Consider the following 22,849-nt stretch of genomic DNA (forward strand, 5'->3'; position numbering starts at 1 on the left):
ATCAGTACAGCAGACTTTCAGCTATTTGAAGATCGCTATCACATCTTTCCTCCTAACAAGTCTTCTTCAGATAGAAGTCCCCATCTAACAACTATTAAGTCTTCCCTTCACCAAACAGAATAGCTCTTCAAACCAGACACCCAAATTGGCTTTTAATTTAAAGGAGTCAAACTTCCTGCTCTTGTCCCAAAACTTAGAAAATGGAACAATTGGATATTGGAGCAAACTGGAAAAATAAAACTCTGTAATTCCTGAAAAGCAAATTTTTCCAGCTCTTGGAATCCTTAATTTCCTTCAAAACTCAACTCTAGCACACCTTCTTGCCTCACTGGAGCTATATGTGAAATCCTTTCAGCTTGATAGAACTAGCTAGACCTTGAGCTCTGCTGGCATGGAGTCTTTTAGAACCCAGAAATCCCTTCCATATCACAATTAAGCATCAGAGTAGTATAAGAATCAGGTTAGCCTCCCACTGTGCTATTAAGAATAGTACAGCAAAAAGATTTGGTTGTCTTGTGCCTTAGGCTTTGGAGGACTCTTAGTCCCTGGCTGATCCAGCCATGCCCCCCTTAAATCATCCCTGTTCAAAATGAGCATACCTAGAGGTTGGCCAGAATCAAAAGCAGGTTTCAGGAGTGGGAAGAGAGAAGGAAGGACTGGATACATTCTAAGAGGCCCTAGTTTATAGATCCTGGGCTTCACCTGCCGCCTTCTCTCCCCACAACTTTGACAGAATGTTCTGGCTTTTTGTACTGTGTCTGCCTCACTAAGTGCTCGGTATGCAGTATCAATTCTTAACATACTGTCCTTTTTTTAAAAGGCATTACCCTTTGCCATCAGGAAGGTAGCATTTTACTCTATTCTCATACCTTAGGGATCTAATGAGATGTTCTAATCTGGATTCCCTTGCTATCTTCCCCTAGTTTCAGTAGAAAAGACTCAGTTTCTCTACCTGTAAAATGAGGATACTATTCCCTTAAAGGGTTGTAAAAATTAAATTAAATGATATATGTAAAGTACTCATCTGGATTCCCTTACTATCTTCCCCTAGTTTCAGTAGGAAAGACTCAGTTTCTCTATCTGTAAAATGAGGATACTATTCCCTTATAGAGCTGTAAGAATTAAATTAAATGATATATGTAAAGTACTTCTTTAATTATAAAGTGCTACACAAATTTTAGCTGATATTATTGCATTATTTGGTACAGTTGAATCAGCAAGAGTCTTCTATGGTCTACGCCTTATATTCTCTCCAAAGCAAGGACCATAAGAATTGGGAAATGGTAGTCTTGAGTGATGTTGGGGGAGGAGAGGAATGTGGGAAAAAACACACACAATAGTAATATCTAGGTAAAAATACCAGAATGTGCTATGTAGTTAGCTAGCACTCAGTAGTGCTAGATAGCAGGTTCTAAGGTCAGCCTCCTGAGTGGATGGAATGCCTTGGAGGACCCATGGAGTTGCTCTGGCCTGCTTTATACCTTCACTGATTGTCCCAAGCTTCATCGTTTATAGTTTACTTTGTCCATCCTCCTGCCCCAGGACCGAACTGCCTAGTTAGCCAACATAACCAGGAAGTTCCTGCCAACCTAAATTGCTCCCGTTCCATCTATTTCACATTGGCCTTTTTCAGTGGAGTTGGAGGAAAACTGATTTTATTATCTAAACCACAGAATTTATAGATTCTCAGTTCTGTATTATGTCTGAAATGGAACCAATGATCTTTCCCCACCCACTCATTCTTCTTCCATATTTGCCTCTCTCTATTGAGGGCACCACCATTCTGCCAGTCTCTCAGTTTTCTCCCTTTTCCTTATCACACATATCCAATCAGTTACTAAATCTTGCTATTTCTATCTTCACAATCTCTCTCTCTCTCTCTCTTATTCCATCCTTTTTATCTACCCACATAACTACCATTTCATTTCATGCCCTCATCACATTTCATCTAGATTATTGCAACAATCTCAAAATTGGCCTCCCTATCTTAAATCGCTCCTCACTGCGCTCTATCATTCACAATGTTTCCAGTGATTTTCCTGAGGTAAAGGACTGATCATAGCACTTTCCTACTCAGTAAACTTAGTAGCTTCCAACATACCTTTCCAGCCTCATTTTACAGTGCTCCTCTCTATTCTGTTATCCAGCCACACTGGGCTTTTTTCTGGTCTCCACAAACATTGCCCTGGTTATCCCCAAAGCTTAGAATGCATTCCCTCATCCACACCTCAGAGAGTTCCTTTCTTCCCTCAAGACATAGCTCAAGTATTACCTTCTATATGAAACCTTTCCAATACCTTCAGGTAATAGGGCCCTTCCTTTCAAATCACCTTACAGTTAACTATTTTGTGTTTATTCCTTGTATATTTATATATGTAGTTGTCGCCTCTCTGGTAAGAATAGTGGGGATTGTTCCATTCACTATATTTGAATTCTCAGCTCCTAGCACAGTGCAGCACATAATAGGTACTTACACACAGTAGGTGTTTAATTTAATTACCTTGATTACTGAAGGCTTTTATATTTGGGTTATCTCAGTTCTCTTTTCATCCTTTCTCCTCTGCCCTTTTATGAGTTCACTGCCTATTAGAATCTTAGAGAATTTCAAAGCTGGAAGGAACCCCAAAGCCAGCTAGCATAAATCCATATCTCTAAAGGAATACTCTCTATATGCTTGACAAGTGACCATCCATGATTTTCTTGAAGGTTCTCAGTAAAAGGGAACCTACCAACTCCTAAAAGCCCATTTTCACTTTTGGATAGCTCTTGTTAATTTTTTCCTTATATTGGACCTCAACTGGCCTCTTCGTACATTCTGGGTCTACAATAACACCTTCAACACAATAGGCCTTCAAATCAAAATCTGAAACATGAAGTTATTGTGTACTCTCTGAGTCTTTTCTTATCTTCAAGCTAAGCACCCCCACTTCCTTCAATGAATCCTTATTTGGTAGGAACTCTAAACCTAAATTCTGGCTGCTCTCTCCTGGAGACTCTTTAGCATACTAATGCCCTTCCTAAAATATGGAATCCAGAACTGAATACAATATTCCAGAGATGTTCTGTCTAGGAAAGATGTCTCCTTTTCAGGATCTTCATCCAGATCATACTAATAATAGACGTCCCTCAAAAGCCTGGTTTGGGCCTTCTTGGCTCACTCAGCTGCCTCTGCTGGTGATCTCATCACTTCCCATGGGTCTGTCATCCTTTATGTAGATGATTTCCAGATCTCTCTCTTGACCTCCCATCTTGCCTTTTTAACATCTCAAACTAGATGTCCCATAAGCATTCCAAATTCTATATATCTAATACAGAACTCAGGATTTTCTCCTTCTAAACCCTCCCTTCTTCCCAACTTTAGTATTACTGTTTTGGGGCCACCATTCTTTATTGCCCAAACTTACAACCTTGGTGTCCCCCTTGATTCCTTACTCTCATTCACTACACCCTATCCAATCTATTTCCAAGTCTTGTTTCTTCTACCTTCTTTGAATTTTCTTATCTCCACTCAGAGCCACATTCTTGGTAAAGGCCATCATTGCTTTATGTTTGGACTATTGCAAGTGGGTGGTCTCCCTACCTCTAGTTTTGTCCCACTCTAATCCATCCTTCACTCTACCAAAAGTCCATATCTAATCACATCCCTCTTTTACTTGGTAAACTCCAGGATCGCATATGAAATCCCTTGTTTGGTTTTCAAAGTCTTTCACTACCTGGCCCCCTCTTACCTTCCCAGACTTCTTATGTTTTACTCCCTTCCATAGATTCTATGACTCCACACACTCCAATGACACTGGCCTTTTTGACATTCTTTGCACATATCATTTCCCAAATGCATACCATTTTCCCTGGCTATCTCTCATGCTTGGAATGCTCTCCCTCCCTCCCTACAAATTCTGGCTTCCCTAGCATCCTTTAAAACTGCTCAGAGGGGCAGCTGGGTAGCTCAGTGGATTGAGAGCCAGGCCTAGAGACGGGAGGTCCTAGGTTCAAATCCGGCCTCAGACACTTCCCAGCTGTGTGACCCTGGGCAAGTCACTTGACCCCCATTGCCTACCCTTACCACTCTTCCACCTATCAGTCAATACACAGAAGTTAAGGGTTTAAAATACAAAAAAAAAAAAACAAACCAAAAAAAAAAAAAAAACTGCTCAGATCACTCATCCCCAGTCTTTTTCACTGCTAGTGCCTTCCCTCTGAACTCTCTTCCATTTCCACCATACATAAGTTTATATATATATATATATATATATCTTGTACAAAGTATTGTCATCAACATATTATCATTTCCCTGCCCCCCTACCCCAATTAAAATGTGAACTCTAGGGCAAAGGATATATTTTTGCCTTTCTTATGCCACCAGCACTTAACACAATGTCTGGAACATAGTAAACTCTTAATGTTTTTGAGTAAAGCATGATGATTACCTCCTTATTCCTGGAAGCTGTGTCTCTCAGTTCAGCCCAAGATCACATGTTGACTTGAGCTTTACAATACCCCAAAGCCCCCAGAACTTTATTGATTACTGTCTGTTTCTCTCTCTTATATTTTTGAAGTTATTTTTTTTAACCCAAGTGTAAAATCGCTTTACTAGATTCAACTCAACAGTATAACCAATCCAGATCTTTCTTAATCTTGACTCTAGCATCCGGGGCGTTGGCCATCCAATCAGGAAATCTGGTGAGGTTTTTATCCAAGTCAATGATAAGTATGTTAAATAGCACAAATTCAAACATAGGTCCCTGGAGTACTTCACTAACAATATCCTTTTATGTTCTGTTTGTTTTTTTTAAACTTTTACCTTCTGTACTAAGCATTGGTTCCAAGGCAGAAGAGCAGTAAGGGCTAGGCAATGGGGTGACTTGCTGAAAGCAGGTAGGTGGCTCAGTGGATTGATAGCCAGGTCCAGAGACTGGAGGTTCTGGGTTCAAATCTCACCTCAGATACTTCCTAGCTGTATGACACTGGACAAGTCACTTAACCTCCATTGCCTAACCATTACCACTCTTCTGCCTTGAAATCAGTACACAGGGGCTTAAAAAAGTGGCTTGCCCAGGGCCACATAGCTAGGAAGTGTCTGAGGCCATATTTGAGCCCACAACTTTCCTTTTCTAGGCCTAGCTCTCAATTCAGTGAGCCACTTAGATGCCCCAATATCCTTTTATGTTGATGGTACATCATTAATGACTATTTGTAGGGTCCAGCCCTTCAGTTCTATATCTACCTAGCTTATATTTCTCCATCTTGTCCACAAGGATTGCACAAGAGATTTTGTCAAATGACTTCCAAAAGTTAAATGTCTATAGCACACCTCTACTCTACCAGTCTAGTAACCCTACCAGAATAGTGATCCTGAGTCACATAGATTTGGGGCTTTTGTGGGAAGAGGGGGCAAACCTGAGCCAGAAAGAGAGAAGAATCTCTCACATTCCATTTCTAGAAGGGCTCCCACTGGTTCTTGTTCAGCCATGCTCTCACTTAGACCTTATCCTAGACCTAGAAACTAAATCCACAAACAATCCCAGCAAAGGCATCTAGGCATGGCCCAGCAGCAGGAAGGACCTGAGAGAGCTGGATGAGGTTTCCCTAGTATGGCCTGTTCTCAATGCTGCTTCCTTTTCTATATACATACTAACCATCCCTTTGATAATATCCTCCAAAAATTTTCAAGGCTTCAATCAAGTTACAGTTTGCAGGATCTATTCTCTTGGCCCTTCTCCAATCCTTTGTCTGTAATCTTCCATTCTCTCTGATCTTCCAGACGTCAAAGATAAACAGTAGTTTGCACATATGTGCTTTCTAGGCTTAAATACTCATATAGGCATTTTTTTATGGCAGCAATAACATGGAAACAAAGTGGAGTCCCATCAATGACATAGCAAAATTGTGGCATGCAAACACGATGGAATAATATTGTGCCATAAATAACAATGCATATAAATAGTTCAGAGAAACATGGGAAAATATGCAAACAGATCCAGTGAAATAAGCAGAACTAGAAAAACAATATACACAATGACTACAATGTGAATGGAAAGAACAATAAAACGAAAGGGATTGTGATGCATTTATAAAGACCTGGCAGAGAAGAGAAGATGAGTGAGAAATTGTACTTCCTTTAATTGGAGAGGTGAGAGACTATTGTATGAAATGCCCTTTAACGAAATGCCTTTAACATCACAGGCTATCAAAGGCCTATTGTTTCATGTTTTCATTTTTTTTTTTTTTTTTGCTAAAGTGTTTAAAAAATTTTTTGTGGGGAGGGTACAATAGGTGGCTTACTGGGCCAGGAAAAGGATTACATTTGGAAATAAATATGGTTTAAAAACAAAAGCCATCAACAAAAACTTTTCCACAAAAAAAACCAATATTTCTTTCCCCAACCCATATTTTAATCAGTAATTCCTTTCACCACACCCTGAGCCCACCTGGAAGACGTCATTGGCACACTTGCGGCACAGGTTGTGTTGGCAGGGCAGGATCACCACTGGCTTGGAGAACATCTCCAGGCAGATAGGGCAGATGAGTTGCTTCTCCAGGTTATCCATGCTGTGTGCATCTCCCAGCAGCGGCTTGAAACCCACTGCGAAGTTCATCCCTTCGGTGGTCGTGCCCACCCCCCTTGGCCTTTTTTTTCCCCCAACCCTGCCTTATTCTCTCAGCTGTGTGAATCTGCCTCCAGATTTTGGTCTCTTTTTGGTTATGGCCTACCTAGATTTTTCTTAGTCGTTTTTTCTTCCCCTATTCTGTCCTTTAGCCAGTCCACCTGTGATTCCCTCTGTAACTGATTTTCTCTCTGGAGAGCTCTGAGAGCCGAGGTAGATGAAAGCTTTGCCTCCCCTTAGGATAGTCTTAACTCCTTCTCCCCAAATGGCCAACTGTTGCTCACAGTTTAGGCACTATTTGCTCCTTAATCCTCAGGCAGGAGACTAATTTTAACTTGGGGATGGAGGAGACTAGGGGCATTTCAGTGACGCAATCCCTCACATTCCAGCTCCCAATTTAGCCTGTGTAAGGAGAGCCACAGCTGTCACAGAACAAGTGACCCTGAGTCACATAGACTGGGGGGCTGGGGAGGGGCTAGAACCTTTATCAGAATAGGGGGCAAAGCTGAGCCAGAAAAAGAAATAGGAATACTTCGATCTCTCACACTGTGGCTTTAGAAGGGCTCCCACTGGTTCCTGCTCAGTCATGCTCTGGCTTGAGCCTTATCTTAGATCCAGAGACTGTGAATCTACAGACAGTCCTACAAAGGCATCCAGCCATAGCTCAGCAGCAGGGAAGGCCCGAGAGCCAGGAAGTCTTGACAGAAGACTCAAAACAAGGATGATGGGAACTTACATATGTCTTGGACCCACCACAATAACCCTGAACCACCTTTCTCTATCCACAATATGACAGATTTATTGCCTCAGAGAATAGAGGCTGAAGGGATGGCTTTCAACCCATAGCCCTTGCCCTCTTCCCTCTCTCCCAAAGAGGCTAAATAAGCCTGAAATATGATACCTGATGGACTAGATGTGCCTAGATTTAAGGGTAAGTTATTTCATCAATGTGGAACCCACAAGTGCAGATCACAACCCCTCTGACTTAACAAATCAAGACAAAAAAAAAAAAAAAAGCAAATCACCTAGTCTCTCAAGCCTTAGTCTTCAGAGAGACATACAATATATATGACCAGCCTATATCCAAAGCCTTTCCATTTCTAGCTTTGTAGGACCTGGAAGAGCTTGGATTCTACAGGGATAGCCATAAAGCACCCAACTTTTGCTATATTTGACTATATTAATCAGACTTAAGTGAAAGCCAGGTACCTGAAATGCCAACACTTAAAAAAAAGGGTCAATCAAGGATTGAAATTTGTCAGAATTCATTTTTGAGACTGTGGATAGATCCATGGACCAGGCTCCTCTTCTCTTCTAGGTAGTCTTTGAAAGGATTCATCTCATTGTGGAAAGATAAATTTGCTCTCTTCTATCCCTATTTGGGGCTCTGCATTGGCACTATAGGAGAGTATATAGTCAAGGAAGGTAAATGGAGGTAGGGAGTAGTGAAAGTATAGTTCCCATGAACAAATTGTCAGTTATTGCCAAGTTTCCAGATCTAGGTAGGAAGGGTTGGGGGGGTATAAAGGAGATTTAGGTATCTGCAACCCATTTTGGATATAGCGGTCTAAGGTCTTGGGGAAAATAGCTTTAACCCAATAGGAAAAGGTATAACTTCAAGGCTCTGAAACAGATAATCAACCCTGATAGTAGAACTCGGCTCAGCCTCTTCTCCACAGACTATTTCCAGGCTATCTTCTCTGACCTCACACCAACAATGGAGACTGCACAAAGGTCCTTTATTCACCAATGTATTCCCAATGGATCAGGCTTTCCTACTCCAAAATAGTACCTGATTCCTTCACTGAGTTAAGGGGAGGTTATATGGGCTGGCCCTTGGTAGAATGGTTGAGGAAAGCAGCTGACATAGGCCTATACTTTGGCAAAGACATAGTATTTGTGAGAAGCACTTTTTCCCTCCAGGATGCAATAACGCCTCTGTCTTCAGAATGAGAATCTTGGGGAGAAGACAGACTACGTCCCAAGAACATCATGTGTCTAAGGCTGGTAGGCACCTGTGCTGGTAGAATTTCTAGAATATTTGAGTAAGTATGATAACCTCTTCTGCTCCCTACCCCCTCAGTCCTAAGAGTTGAATCAGTGGAATAGCCTGCTTCAGACATACTGTGGGTACTAGGAAGCAGGGGTGGGTGGGAATTATCCCAGGAAGGAAAGCTTAGGGCTCAGCCTAGGCACTGGATTCCTGATCCAAAGAAATGGAGGGAAAGGTCAGCTGATGTAGCAAGTCCAGGTGCATTATCTACCCTGCAGGAGCACTTGTGAAGGAGAATAAGCAGTTATATGGTACTCACTAGGTATGTACTAGGCATTGTGCTTTGCCAAGTATATATATAATTTAATCCACACAACAACCCTTCAAAGTAGATACATAATTATCCCTATTTTACAGTTGAGGAAACTAAGCTAAACATTAGTTATGTGATTTGCCCCAAGTTACACAGCTAGTAAATGCCTGAGGCAGATCCGAGTTTAGATATTCATGATTCCAGACCAGGTGCTTTTTCGGAGGCCTCTGAGGGAGAAGTTATCCCTCATAGCTTGAGGACACAGCCACCACTGACACAGAGACACTAGGGAACAGGGAACAAATCTTCTGGGAAGAGGGTAGCAGAGATCTTGCCAGCCCAAGATTTTGCAAGGCTGGGATGGCATGAAATAGTGCTGCTATCAGCTGTATATGAGTTTCAGACAAGGTGAGGGAAGATACATGGGGTTGGAGTTTTAAAAGAGCGTTGGACTTATAGTATGCTAGCCAGATTTGGTGATACCATGAAGGTTAGGGAAAGAATTTTCACAGGGAAAAAGCCATAGGATTCAGCATAGCTCATGGCATTCATGGTGCTTACAGGAGCAGGGTGAAGATCGGGACTGGGGCCAAGGGTCCCTTTCTTCAGTGTGTACAGTAGCCTGGACAGCAGGAGACACATTCACAAGGTCAGCACCTGGAGACAAGAAGCAGGTACCATCTTAAGATGAAACCCCTAAAAAAAGTATACAGAAAAAACTCTTTATTACTTTCTTGTAATCAAGATATAATAAGGTTATATACTTTTTTCACTAATCATTTGTCTCAGTCTCTTTTCTTCTTTTTGAATACTATTGCCTTCTAGTTTTTGCAAATCATGCATCTTCTTTCTCATCCTCTTTTGCATCCATACTGGAGAAATGAAATCTATTTCCTGTCACGAAAGCTGAAATACAAACATTTCTTAAAATGAGCAACAATTCCTGTCTTAATCTAATACAAAATCATCATACTGAAGATATCCCCAGTCACCACTAGATGGTGATGAGGCAGACATTTAAGGCCATTTTTAGATTAAACTCAATATTCAATTTGAAAAATAAAACCTAATTCTCTTTTGAACAAAAAAAGTATATCCTTTAACCTACCTTTGTGACTTTTTAAAGGACCATTTCCCAACTCACCTACACCCCAGACAGGATAAGTGTCATACTACAATTTGATTTACCAATGAATAACTAGGCAGCCCCAGACCAGACCTGTGCCTCATCCCATTCAGCTCCCTCCCCAGAGAAACTGCCAATATTCCTTCCCCACAATCTATTTTCAGTATATCAGTAATCAAATCAATACCACCTTACTTTTAGAAAAGGTATGTCAAAGGATTGTCCTATATATTAATCAGTTCAACATCTCTTTGACCCCCCCCCCCAAACCAAATTCCTTTCCCAGGCCACTACTACCCTATATGTGTCTCCCTGTTAGTATGGAAGCTCCTTGAAGGCAGACACTGTCTATTTGTGTTGTATCTCCAGGGTTTAGCACAGTGCTTGGTTTACAGTAAGCACTTAGTGTTTTTTTTTTCATTCATTCAAAGGCTCTGCACCCTGAGAAGGCAGATTCTATTCCCTGATCGCCCATCAAACTGATCCAGTCTCAGACCTAAGTCTCCCTAGTTCCAGGGGACTCCAGGCTCAGAGATCTTTCATCCTATATCTTCCTACTTTTACTCCTGACCCAGATCTCACCTTGGCCAAATTTCCTACGGATTCCCATTGGAGGTTGTGTCTCTATATCCCATGAATCACGGTCAAACTTGGTACTCTCACAGCAAAAGCAGCAGCAGCAACAGCAGCAGCAACAAGTAAGAAGTGTGCACAAGAAGGCCAGGCTCTGGGAGGTCAGGGAGAATGGCTTAAATGCAACAGCTTCTTCTCTGAAGTGTTGCCTATGATTCCCCCACCCCCAAATTTCCTAGCACTGACAGCAATAAGGCAATAGCCCAGTGTATGGACATGTCTGTTGCCCAAGTACTGAAGAGGCTTCTAAGGAAAGCATACCTTGAACCACCATGAAGACACAATGAAATAGATTTTGACAGTTTCTGTGCCATATCGGTTAGCCAAAAAGAGGCCCAAGGAACCATAGTCATTGTAGATCTGGCGCTGACAGGGATCACGGAGTATCGAATGGGCTGCATTGATCTCTTTGAACCGCTCTGCTGCTACAGGGTTTCCTGGATTCTTGTCTGGGTGGTACCTCAGGGCCAATTTCCTACCAGGCATTGCCCATAAGAGAGGGCATAGAGAAGAGCAACAGAACAAGCCCAAATTGAAGAAGAAAAAGAGGGATGGATTATGTGGAATTAGAAATAGCATGGAAGAAATACAGACATTCTGAAATGCAATAACGAGAATATAGAAAGTAAGAAAAAACTCTTTTCCTTCTTCCACATTGGCAAGGGGATGCTGCCTTCACTTGGTCTCAGTGGGAGGGTCAGGAAATTTGAAAATGGGTTCTGAAACTAATGGGTGATGGTAGAGAATGGGGTTTGTGATCTAAGGTTTGGAGAGATACAAAAGTCAAGGGTTTAATTACGGTGCTTAAGTTCGGACCTATAGGCTTTCTTGATCTCTTCATGTGTTGCTTCCGTAGGCAACTCCAGCACTTCATATGGGGATCCTCCAAAGAAGGACAGTCGATAATCATCTGCTTGTGCCATTCTCTGGGTCCAGAGAGCAAGGAAGCAGATATAAGAATTTTACACAGATCATGGGGGAAACAAAGCTTGCTTGCTGATCCAGCAGGCAACATGTACTATGCCTTCCAGTGTGTACAATAGACTGTACCTTTCCCAAGGAGCTGAAACTGCATATGGTAGATCTCTTGACACTAGGAAACCCAGGAAAGTGCAAAAAGGGGCAAAGTTAAATTGTTATGAAATGAATATGGCCTGGATCATGAGGCAGGATCTACATTGTTTGGTGATAAATAGGACTTATTCAAATATTCTGTCTGTCTGGAATTCCTAGTAAAACAGGATAAAGCCTCTAGGATTTCACCTTTACCACCACCACCACCACCCCCTCCCCACACCCCCCCACTAATGGCCTTGAAGGGTGGAGCCAGCCAGATTTGGCTGAATAAGAATAGGTTGGGGGTGGGGAGGAGCATTCTGATGACCCTGGAAACACAATTCAAACTCCAAGTCTAAGCTGCCCCAGCCCAATAATACCTCTGAGTAATAAAATCAAAGGACACTGTTCACCCCTATTCACCCCTGGTGGTCCTGGGGAGCCCCTCCATAGGATGCTGTGGCAGCTCCGTTATAGGAGGACCAAGGGGAACTTACTGAAGTTAGAGAGGATAAAAGCAAGATTTGTCAAAGGTGGGAGAAGAGTTGTAGGGGCAAGAGAGAACCATAGGCTCTGGAGAGAACAGGCTGAGAAAGGGAGGAGGCAGGATGCCTTGAATGAGCACTAGGGAAAAAAGCCAAAATAGAAGTTGTGAGGTTGCCTTGGATTAGAACTGGAGAAAGCATAAATTGGGACTAGGAGGATATGGAACTGGAAATACCTTTAGTTTTAGGAGAAATTCTGGAGACAGGGGTTGGGACCCATTAAGGAGAGGTTAGAAGAGCTAGTACAGAACTCAGAGGCAGGAGGAATGGAGACTAGTCTCTTAAATCAGTGGGACAGAAAGGAATGGAGATGGGAGCTGAGGGCAGGGGGGGAGGAGGGAGCAAGGCACCTCAAGATGGGCATAAAAGGGATGGAAGATATGGGAAACTGACTTGGAGGAAATCATGGAGATAGCTGCTGCCAGAGCCAAGCAGAAGTATAAAGGCGGGAGGCTCCCTTTGTTTGCTTTGAAAGGAGTGGAGTGGCCTGTGCATGACATTGCATCAGTGGTAGAGGTTTAAGATAGGAGAGAGGTTTTAAAGGGAATGGGAGGGTGAAGTGATTGGATGGCTTTGGATAGAGAGAAAGGAAAGTAGGAATAAGAACTGGGAGGCAAGGGAACTTGGGTCATAGAAGGAACAGAAGGCTAGCAGACAAGGATACCAGAGGCTGACTTGGGAATTGGGCTACTCAGGCCAGGCAGAGGGCCAAAGGTCAGGATGTCAGATGCAGGGCTATCTGGATGGGGGTGGAGGGGATGGAGAGAGTCAGGGATGCCCAAACCAGCAAGAAGTGAGTGAATCATGGCATCACGAGCTAGGCAGGATGGAATGTTTCCCAGGGCCAGGAAGTGAGGTGGAGCCCAGGACTGTTCAAGGCAATCAAGGGGCCTGAGAAGGGAGACAGTGCTGTCTAGGCCTGGCAGAGGGCCTTAGGGTGGTAGGAATGCCCAGGCCAGGTGGGAGACTTGAGGTGGGGGAAGAATCAGTGCTGTCCTGGCCAGTCAGAGGGCCTGGAGAGGCTGACTGCCTAGGATGAATAGAGATGGGATCTGCGGTCAGTGGGAACCCGAGGGCCAGGTTTAGGGCAGGTAAGAGCTCTGGCAGCAGGATCCAGGACAACCAGGGGATATAGTCACCAGGAGCAGGGCCCATGGGGTAAACAGAGGCTCTGAGGACAACCACTGAGACCGGGACCTGGAGTGGGTAGGGGACTCTCAGGGCAGATGCAGAGGTAGGTAGAGCTTCTGGGAACAGGCCAAAGATGATAGGGGCTCTAGCATTAGGCCCTTGGGCAGGCAAGGTCTCTGGGATGGGTAAAGGGCACTAGGGGCAGGCCCTTGCATGGGCAGAGCCTCTAGAGCAAACAGGTTTTGGAGGTTGTTTTTGGGACCAGGTTCTGAGGTAAAAATGGGGCATTGGGCAGGCAGGGGTTCTGGGGAAGGCAGAGGGTCTGGGAAGTAGGCATAGGAGTAGATCTTTGGGCAGGAAGGGGCATTAGGAGTGGGCAAGAGCTCTGGGGGTGAGATGTGGTGTAGGCAGAGATACTAGGGGTGGGTTCTGGGGCATGCAGGGATACTGGGACCCAGGTCTGGGATGGGTAAGAACCTTGAGGGTGATCATTCTGGAAATGAGCACTATGGGTAGGCCTAAGGACAGGAAAGACATTAGGGATCTGTCTCTAGTATGGGGGGTCACTGGGAGCAGGCCTCTGGGGGATGGGCATTAGGAGCAGGCTATGAGAGGGGCAGGGGCTATAGGAGTGGGTTTGGGGAGCACAATCTGGGATAGGCAGGTTCTCGGGGGATGAGTAGTGGGGGGACAGGTAGGAGGAAAGGGAAGACATGAGCTTGGGGATTGGGCACTAGAGGATGACCCTTAGGAAGGCAGAGGCATGGGGCTATGAGGAGAGCAGGGACTCGGCACTAGAGCTAGACTCAGTGGGGACCTTGGCTTTGGGGGTAAGTTTTGAGGGCAAACTCTGGCGCAGGCAAGGCCTATGGGTGAGGTAGGGCTACTGGAGGCAGGTTCTGGAGTAGGCAGAGGAATTAGAAAAGGCAGGTAGGGGTTCTAGGAGGTGGTCACTGGGACAAAGCTTTGAGATAGGCAGAGATGGGCACTGGGGCAAGTAGAGCCTTTGGGACAGTTGGGGCACTGACATGCCCTGGGGCAGACTGGAGCATTAGCTTTGACTTTGGGGGACACAAGGACACTGAGATCAGAACTGGGGAGTGTAGGAACTCTGGAGTAGGCAAGGGTCTTGATAGTAGGCACTGACTAGACTTTTGGCTAGGCAGGAGCTGTGAAAGTGGGCACAGGAGGTAACTGGTCCTAGGGGAGGTAGAGGATCTGGAGTGAGCATTGGTGTGGGGATAGGAACTCTAGAGTGGGCAGGATTTTTGGGAGTGGGCCCTGCGGATGAATCCTGAGGCCTTCTACACAGGCAGGGTGATGAGGCATGGCCTCTGAGGCTGGGCACTAGAAGATAGCCCTTGAGCATGCAGGGTCACTCGAGAGGTTCTGAGAAAAGCAGGAGTTCTGTGGGGCAGGAAAAGGAGATAGGCCCTGGAACAGACAGGGACTCTGGGGCAGGCAGGATCACTAGGGAGTTCAGAGTCCTCTGGGTGGGCACTGAGACCTAGGTGAGGTCTGAGGTAGAAGAGGTTCTGAGGTGGAAGAGTTTCTGGGAAGGGTGCCAGAGATGGACTCTGAAGAAGGCACTGGTATTGGGGAAAGCAAAAGTCTAGGGGATAGACAGTGGGCCCAGCCTTTGGGGTTAATAGGGATTTAGGGCTTCTGAAGGTGAGTGCTGAGGGCAGGTCCTAATGCATGCTGACACACTTGGGGTGGGCCCTGGGACAGGCAAGATCTCTCACTAGAGGTGGGTTCTAGGGTAGGCAGGGGCACTGGGGAAAGAGCCTATGCGGGTAGGGAGTGATCACTGAGACTAGGCTTTGAGGTAGGTAGGGGATGGACTGTGGTTGACTCTGAGGTGATGGGAGCTGGGGTGGGTATTATGAATGGTCTCTAAAGCAGGCAGGGATCGTGGGTGGGTCCTAGGGCAGGCAGAAGCATTAGGTCTCAACTCTAGAGCAAGCAGGTATTTGGAGAGTGGCCCATTGGGATAAGGTTCTGGGACAGGGAGAGACTTTGAGAGTAGGAACCAGGTGGACACTGGGGAGGGCAAGGACATTGCAGCAAACAAGGGCTCTACAAGTAAGCACTGAGACCAAACTGGGCAGGGAAAAGTCTCTGAGGGTGGGCCCTAGAATCAGGCTTGGGAGTGGGCAGGAGCTCTGGGTGTGGGCACTGGGGTCAGACCCTGGCATATGCAGGGGCACTGGGGTCAGACCCTGGCATATGCAGGGGCACTGGAGGCCTCTGAGATGGGCAGTCTTTGGGTTGGGAACTGAGGGTGGGCTCTGGAGTGGATAGGAGAGCTGGGGGTGGTTACTCAGAAAAGTTTTAGGGGTAAAAGGAGATATGAATGGGTACTGTGGATGGCCTCTACAGCAGGCAGGGTCACTGTGGGTAAGCCTAAGGCAAGCGGGGGCACTAAATCACAGCTGTGGTGCTGGCAAGCATTTGGATATGGTCACTGGGATCAGGATATGGGACAGATAAGGGAGTCTGGCATTGGGGCCCTGGGAAAGGCTCGAGATGACATGGGGGTGGGCTCTGGGACCTGTATGGTCACTAGGGGCAGGCTAGAGCACTGAGGATGGGTACTGGGGAATGTAGGGGCTCTGGAGCAAGCCAGGGCCCTCGTAGTGGACACTGAGATGAGATTCTGGAGATAAGCTCTGGGTGGGCATTAGGATAGGCAGGAGCACTGGAGAGGGCAAGAACACTAGAATGGACAAGGGCACTAGAGTGCTAGGGTAGGCACTGGGTTCTGGGGTAGTCAAGGTTCTGGGGGTGGGCACTAGAGTCAGAACCTAGTACAGGCAGGGACAATGAGGTCATTCTCTAGAACAGGCGGAAGCTCTGGGATGAAGCACTGAGGTTGGGTGCTGAGGAAAGTCCCTAGAGATGGGTTCTGGGGTGAGCAGAAGCCCTAGAGGGTATTCACTGGGACCTCATTATGGGGTAAGCAGTGGTTTTTGGAGTGGACAATAGGGGTAGGCTCTGAGATAAAGAGAGGGATTTGAGGGTGGCACTAGGGTGGTCTCTGCAGCAGGCAAGGGCACCATGAGTAGACTGAGCAGGCAGAGATTTCAGGAGTAGTCAGTGGGATCAGGCAGGTAATGTTACTGGATTTGGGCTTAGGGCAAAGTTCCTGGAACCAGACTATGAGTTAAGGAGTCCTACAGATAGGTAATAGAGGCAAGCTCTGGCAGACCTGGGTTCTGTGGTAAGCAGGTTCTCAGTGGGAAGTCACTGAGATCAGGCTCTGGAGTAAGCAGGTCCACTGGTGATGGGCACTGGGTCCAGACTCTGTGGTGGACAGGGATTCTATGAGTGGGCTTTGGAGGTGGTTTTCTGAACAAGCAGACACACTGGGAAATGCTGAGGTTCTGGGGTAAGCAAGGGCACTGGGTAGTGGTACTAGTAGTGGGCGCTGGGACCAAGCTCTGGGTTGGTCATGGGGTCCAAGGGTGAGCACTAGAGGTAGGTAGGGGATCTGAGTTTGGCCACTGGGAAGGGCAGGAGCTCTGGGGCAGGCAGTGCTGGGAATGAGCAGTGGGACTGGGCTCTTGAGTGGGCAGTGGATCTGGGTGGTGGGCAATGGGAGAAGGATTTTGAACAAGCAGTATTTGGGAGCAAGTTCTTGGAAAAGTGGGGGTTCTGGGTGCATACTGGGGCATCCCCTGGGGCAAACAAGGATACTAGGGAGAAGAGGGGCTTGGGAGCCCCAGGAGCAATAGGGTTGGGTACTTGGACCAATCTCTGTGGTGGGCAGGGAACTTGGTAGTATGCTCTGGGATGCTGGGACTAAGCTCTGGGGTGGGAAGGGGGCCTAAGGGTGGGCATTGCTACTTGGCTCTGAGATGAGAGGTTATGGGGAGGTGGATATTGGGAGAGAGCCCTGGAACGGGCAGGACTTCTGGGATTGGACATTGGGGAGGGAAGAGATATGAGAAGTGGGCACTGGGGATCACCTCTGGGGCAAGCAATGATTCTGAGGAGGGACGCTTGTGGTAGCCCCTGGGGTAAGCAGAGATCTTGGATGTGGGGCTATCTCTTAGACAGGCAGGGGCACTGGGACCTGCCATAAAAGCAAGGACTCTGAGGTTGAGAACTAAGGAGAGTAATGCCTCTGAGATGGGCAAGGGCACTGGGACAAGTGCTGGGACCATGCTCCATGGTTGGCAGGGGCCCTGGGGAATGCATGGGTTTTGGGATGAACACTAAGAAGTGGAAGGCACAGGGACACTAGGGGTGGGAATCGTAATAAGGCTCTGGGGGTGGATACTGGGTAGGGCAGGAGCTCAAAGTAGGCAGGGGTTTGGGGACTGGGCACTGTGGGTAGTGGTCTGAGCATGGGTCCTTGGAGCTGGCTCTAGGCAAGCAGGGTCTCTGGGGCAGGCAGGGGTAGGCAATGCTATCAGACTGGATTGGGCAGCAATTTTCAGGGTGGGCACTGGGAAGAGTAGGGGCTTAAGGTGAGCAGAGGCATTGAGTGGGACACTGTGAGTGGACTTGGAGGCAGGCAGTGTCTCTGAGAATAGGCACTTGAATCCAACCTTGGAATAGGTGGGGTCTCTGGAGCAGATGGGAGTACTGTAGGAGGATGATACTGCCAAGCTCTGAGGTAGACAGGGGTTCTGAGTCCTGATTGAGGTGGGTTTCTTAGGCAGGCATGGGCTTTGGAGATGAGCAACGAAGACAGGCTAGGAAGGGCTTCTAAGGCAAACAAGAATAATTGGAAGGGCCTGGATTTTTAGGGTTGAGCACTAGGTGAGAACTCTGAGTTGCCTCTAGGACAGGCAGTGGTTCTGAGGATGGACACTTGTGGACTATAGGCAGGGGCTTTGAGGCAGAGGCACTGGGGAGAACAAGGCTTCTGGGGGCAGGTTCTTGGGAGTATGTTCTTGGAGTTAAAGGCTCTGCAGGATAGGCACTGAAACCAGGCTCTGATGTGGGCAAGGGCTTCTAGGGTGGGCTCTGGAAGCTTGCCTTGGGACAATAAAGGGCATTTGAGGCCAGGCTCTGAGACAGGCAAAGCCTCTGAAGGTGTGCACTGGGGGTCAGTCTGTGAAGTATGAAGAGGCACTGGGAATGGGCTCTGGGCAGACTATACCTCAGTAGCAAGCAGAGGCACCGTAGGTAGATCTCACAGCAGGCAAGGGCACTGGGCCCCAGCTCTGGGGCAGGCAAGCATTTGGTAGAGAGGAGGTGGTCACTGAGATCAGGCTCTGGAGCAAGCAGAGTCAATAGGGGCAGGCAGGGGCTTTGAGGGGCACTTGGGAGGACATCAGCCTTAAGGTGGGCAGGAACACTGTGGGTAGTTACTGCTGGGACAGAACTATGGGATAGACAAAGGTTTTTGAGGTGGGCAACTGGGGAGGGATTTGGAGCAGGCAAGAAGGGATCTAGTGGTTAAATTCTGGGGCAGGCAGGGACTCTGAAGGTGGACACTGCGGGGGAGGGAGATGGGGTAGATAAGATTTCTGGGGCAGGCAGGATCACTGGAGGTGGGCTCTGGGGCAGGTAGGGGAACTGAGGAAGGCAGGAACTCTGAAGGGTGGTCAATGGAACAAGATGTTGGAGTGGACTGAGGTTCTATGGATGAGCTCGAGGAGAGGACATAATTTGTGGGAGAGAGGCTGAGACGAGGCTCTGGTGTGAACTGAAATTTTGGGAATGGAACTGGCAGAGCTATAGGATGAGGCAGGGTTCTGGAGCAGGCAGAAACCCAGAGAGAGCAGGGTCTTTGAGGAGTAGCTAGTAGAGGCAGCCCTTGGGCAGGGAGCAGGACTAGGGCCTGGCTCTGAGTGGGGCAAGGGGTCTGGGTTTAGGATTATGAGAGAGCAGGGGAATGGGGGTAGGCACTAGGACCAGGCTCTGGGGTGGGAGGGGCAGTAAAAGTGGGCTTTGGCACGGTCAAGAGCTCCAAGGTGAACCCTGAGGAGGTCAGGGGTGCTGTAGGGCACTGCTACCAGTCTCTGGGGCAGGCAGGGACTCTGAGGATGAGCATTTGTGACATAGCCTGGGAAAGACAGGGCTTCTGAGGCACACAAGGATTCTGGGGATAGGTACTGGGGGTAGCTCTTAAGCCAGGCTCTGAAGTAGGAAAGAGGTCTGGGAGTGATCACTGGAACCAGAATCTAGGATGCTCAATTCTGGTAGTGAGAACTGGGATCAGGCCCTGGGGCATGCAGGGGCTTTGGGGAGCAGACTAGGACATACTAGACCTCTATGGGGATGGTCACTAGCACCAGGGACTCTAGGGTTGATCAACGGAAGTGGGCCCTGGGGCAGGCAGGAATCACCAGTCAGCCTCTGGAGTAGTCAGGGTTTCTAGGATCAAGGCTTAAGGCAGGTAGGTGCCAAAGGGTAGAGGTGTGATCACAGGGATCAGGTTTTGGGTCAGGTAGGGGCTCTGAGAAGGAACTGGGATGAGAGCTGGGAGAGTCAGGAACAATGGAGACAGACTAAGGCAGCTAGGTGCTCTAGGGGTAGGCAATGGGAAGGACATGGGATCTAAGGGTGTTAGGAGTAGGAACTAGGGTAGGTAAGAGTCTTGGAGCTAAGTTCTGGGACAGGTACAGGGACTGAGGACAGAGGCTCTGGGATGGGCCCTGAGGAGGGGCAGAGTTTGGAGTGGGCAGTGAACACTATAAACAGGCTATGAAATGGATAGAAATTCTGAGAGTGGTCCCTGAGGTAGGCAGGGTCTCTGAGACAGAGACAGGAATTAGGAAGAACAGGACATAGACTCTGAGGGTTTAGGGTACTGGGCTTGGGTTCTGGGGCAGATGGTTTCTGCAGCAGATAGGGCCACTGAGGATGGAATCTAGGGCAGGAAAGGGCACCATGGCCCAGCTCTGGGGAAAGGATGGGTGCCAGAAAGGGCAACAGTTCTGGGAGTGAGCACTGGGGAGGGCAAGGGCTCTGGAGTACACATGGGCACTGGGAATCACCACTGGGACTCTCAGATGGGCAGGTATTCTCGAAGCTGGCATTGAAGTTGGACCTGAAAGGCAGGGCTACCTCTAGGGTAGGAAAATCTCTAGGGCTGGGCACTGGAACAGGCAGAGGTTCTAGGGCAGACAGGGATGCTGGAGAAGGCAAGTGTTCTGGGGCAGAGCCAAGCTACGACCCTGGGGGTGGGCTCTCCAAAAGTCAGGGACCCTATTCTGGCAAGGTGGGGACCGGGAGTTCTGGGAGAGCCAGGGATGATGGGATGGAGCTCTAGGATAGCCAGGCACTTGGGATTAGCACTATGGAGGGCATAGGATCTGAAAGTGAATATTGGGGGTGGCTCCTGGGTCAGGCAGGGACACGGGAGGTAGGCTCAGTGGAGGTAATGTCACTGGAGATGGTCCCTGGGGTGTGTGTGGGGGAACTGCAGAAAGCAGGGGTACTGAGGATGGGCACTGGGACCAGGCTCTAGGCTGGGTAGAGGCTCTGAGGCAGACAGGGGAGCTACAGAAGGCAGGATTACAAGGGGTGGGTCAAAATAAAGTTAAAGGCCCCAAGACCCAGCTCTGGGTCAGCATGAGAACCTAGAGGTGAGCACCAGGGGCAGGGTCTGGGGTAGACACAGCCCCTGGGACAGACAAGGCCTGGGGGGGGGGGGCAGGCCCTGGTGCAGGGTCTATGGGCTGCTATGGACAAGCCCTGGGACAAAGCTCTAAGATGGGCAAGCTCTCACAGGGTGGGCATTTGTAGGGGCACCTCGTGGCAAACAGGACCACTGGGGCTTTGGGACAATAAGGGCCACTGGGATGTGTAGGGGTAATGGCAGTGGGCATGAAGGACACCTTGAACAAGAGAAGGCCTTTGAGACAGGAAGGGCCTCTCAGGTTTCAGCATGAGGCAGGGCCACTAGGGTGCGGCTGTGGGGAGGGCCTGGGGCAGGCGGGGGCACGTAGGTGCTTGGTGGCAGTTGGGCACCGAGGAGTGTGGCTCTTTGCCCTGGGCACTAGGCCGGGAGCAGCTTGAGAGCAGGGGCCCTAGGACCCAACAGATATGCGGGGAGTCCGGGAACTAGGAGGAGAGGCCGCGCTCTCCCGCCGCCTAAGCTCAGGGGCAGGGGCGGCTCCTCGGGCGGGGCCGGGCCGGGCGGGGCCGGGCAGGGACCTCACCGCCGGCCAGGCTGAGTCTCAGATCTTGCGGCGCAGCCACACACACCCACTTTCTCTAAATCACAGTACTCCTGCGAGAGAAGTAGCTCTGCGTCTGCGTCTGCGTCTGCGCACTTAATTCTCTCGACTCGCTCTTGTCACCGTTGGTTTGGCAGCTGCGCAGGAGACAGCAAAGCTAGAGCGGCCCTCCGGACTTTTTAATCTCACTCCCAACGCCTACTCTAGCGCGGAGGAATCCACCCGAGCTCGTTGGAATCTCGGAAGCTGAGCGTGATCGGGACTATTTGAGGGTCTGATCGATTTGAGGGGCGGTCTGGGATTGGAGCTGCACTTTTATGCTGGATAGAGGGAGGCTCGAGGGTCCTGGTCTGTGGTGTGGCATAGAAACTCCTTGAGAGCAGTGACTGTTTCTATTTTTTGTTTTGTTTTGTCTGTACCCAGTGGCTGGCATATAATTAGATGCTGAATAAAATTATTACTCTTTTATGTGGGTTATACATGTGCTATCATGTAATGTATATTTCCAAATTCATTATGTTGTGGAAGAAGGCTTGTCATTTAAAATAACACTCTTGAAGAAAATAGAATGAAAAAGGAAATGCTCCCATCAGCATTGAGACTCCATCAGTTCTTTTTCTGGCGAAAGACGGCATTTTTCATCCCAAATCCTTTGGAGTTGTCTTAGATCACTGAATTGTTGAGAATACCTAACATACTCAGAGTTCATCATCTTGCAATATTGCTGTAACTGTGTACAGTGTTCTCCTGGTTCTGCTCACTTCACTTCGTGCCAGTTCATATGTCTTTCCAGGTTTTTCTGAAATCATCCTGTTTATCATTTCTTATAACATAATAATATTCTGTCACCATCATATACCACAACTTGGTCAGTCATTCCCCAATTGATGGACATCCACTCAGTTTCCAGTTCTTTGACATAACAGAGAGCTGCTATTAATATTTGTGTACAGCAAGCCCTTCAGAGTTATTTTAATTTGTATTTCCTTTACCAATAATGAGTTGAAGTATTTTTTCATATGACTATAGGTAACCTTGATTTCTTTAACTGAGAAAAGCCTGTTCACAGTCTTAACCATTTCATTTGGGGAATGACATAATCTTATCTTATACATCCTACTCTGTTCTCTATATATTTGCACTATAAAGCCTTTGTCAGAGATACTTCCTGTAACAAATAATTTTAAATATATTTATTGATCCCTAAGTTCACTTCTATATCTATTATCCCATTTCTTTCCTGCTATCATTTCACTGAGACAGGGACTAGATCTATCCCAATGACCTTTGTGTTTTTATTGGTATA

General features: G+C 47.5%; 2 protein-coding genes across 4 annotated transcripts in view; both read right to left on the minus strand.

Moving 5' to 3' along the window:
- The window catches only part of TRIM54 (tripartite motif containing 54), a 35,867-nt gene extending 28,954 nt beyond the window's left edge, over positions 1-6,913 (minus strand). For all 3 annotated transcript variants that reach the window (XM_044663724.1, XM_044663722.1, XM_044663723.1), the window contains exon 1: positions 6,429-6,913. In XM_044663724.1, coding sequence (XP_044519659.1) covers positions 6,429-6,596 — 168 coding nt within the window. In that variant the 5' untranslated portion in view covers positions 6,597-6,913. The remainder of the gene's footprint in view (positions 1-6,428) is intronic.
- A 2,527-nt stretch (positions 6,914-9,440) lies between these two features.
- Positions 9,441-11,593, minus strand: DNAJC5G (DnaJ heat shock protein family (Hsp40) member C5 gamma). Its single transcript, XM_044659599.1, has 4 exons — positions 11,487-11,593; positions 10,932-11,145; positions 10,620-10,764; positions 9,441-9,568 (listed from the first exon to the last, which is right to left on the minus strand). The coding sequence occupies exons 1-4, from the start codon at positions 11,591-11,593 to the stop codon at positions 9,441-9,443; spliced, it is 594 nt and encodes a 197-aa protein (XP_044515534.1).
- Between the last annotated feature and the right edge of the window lie 11,256 nt (positions 11,594-22,849).

Source organism: Gracilinanus agilis, chromosome 2 (assembly GCF_016433145.1).
Source record: "Gracilinanus agilis isolate LMUSP501 chromosome 2, AgileGrace, whole genome shotgun sequence".
Taxonomy (NCBI): Eukaryota; Metazoa; Chordata; class Mammalia; order Didelphimorphia; family Didelphidae; genus Gracilinanus; species Gracilinanus agilis.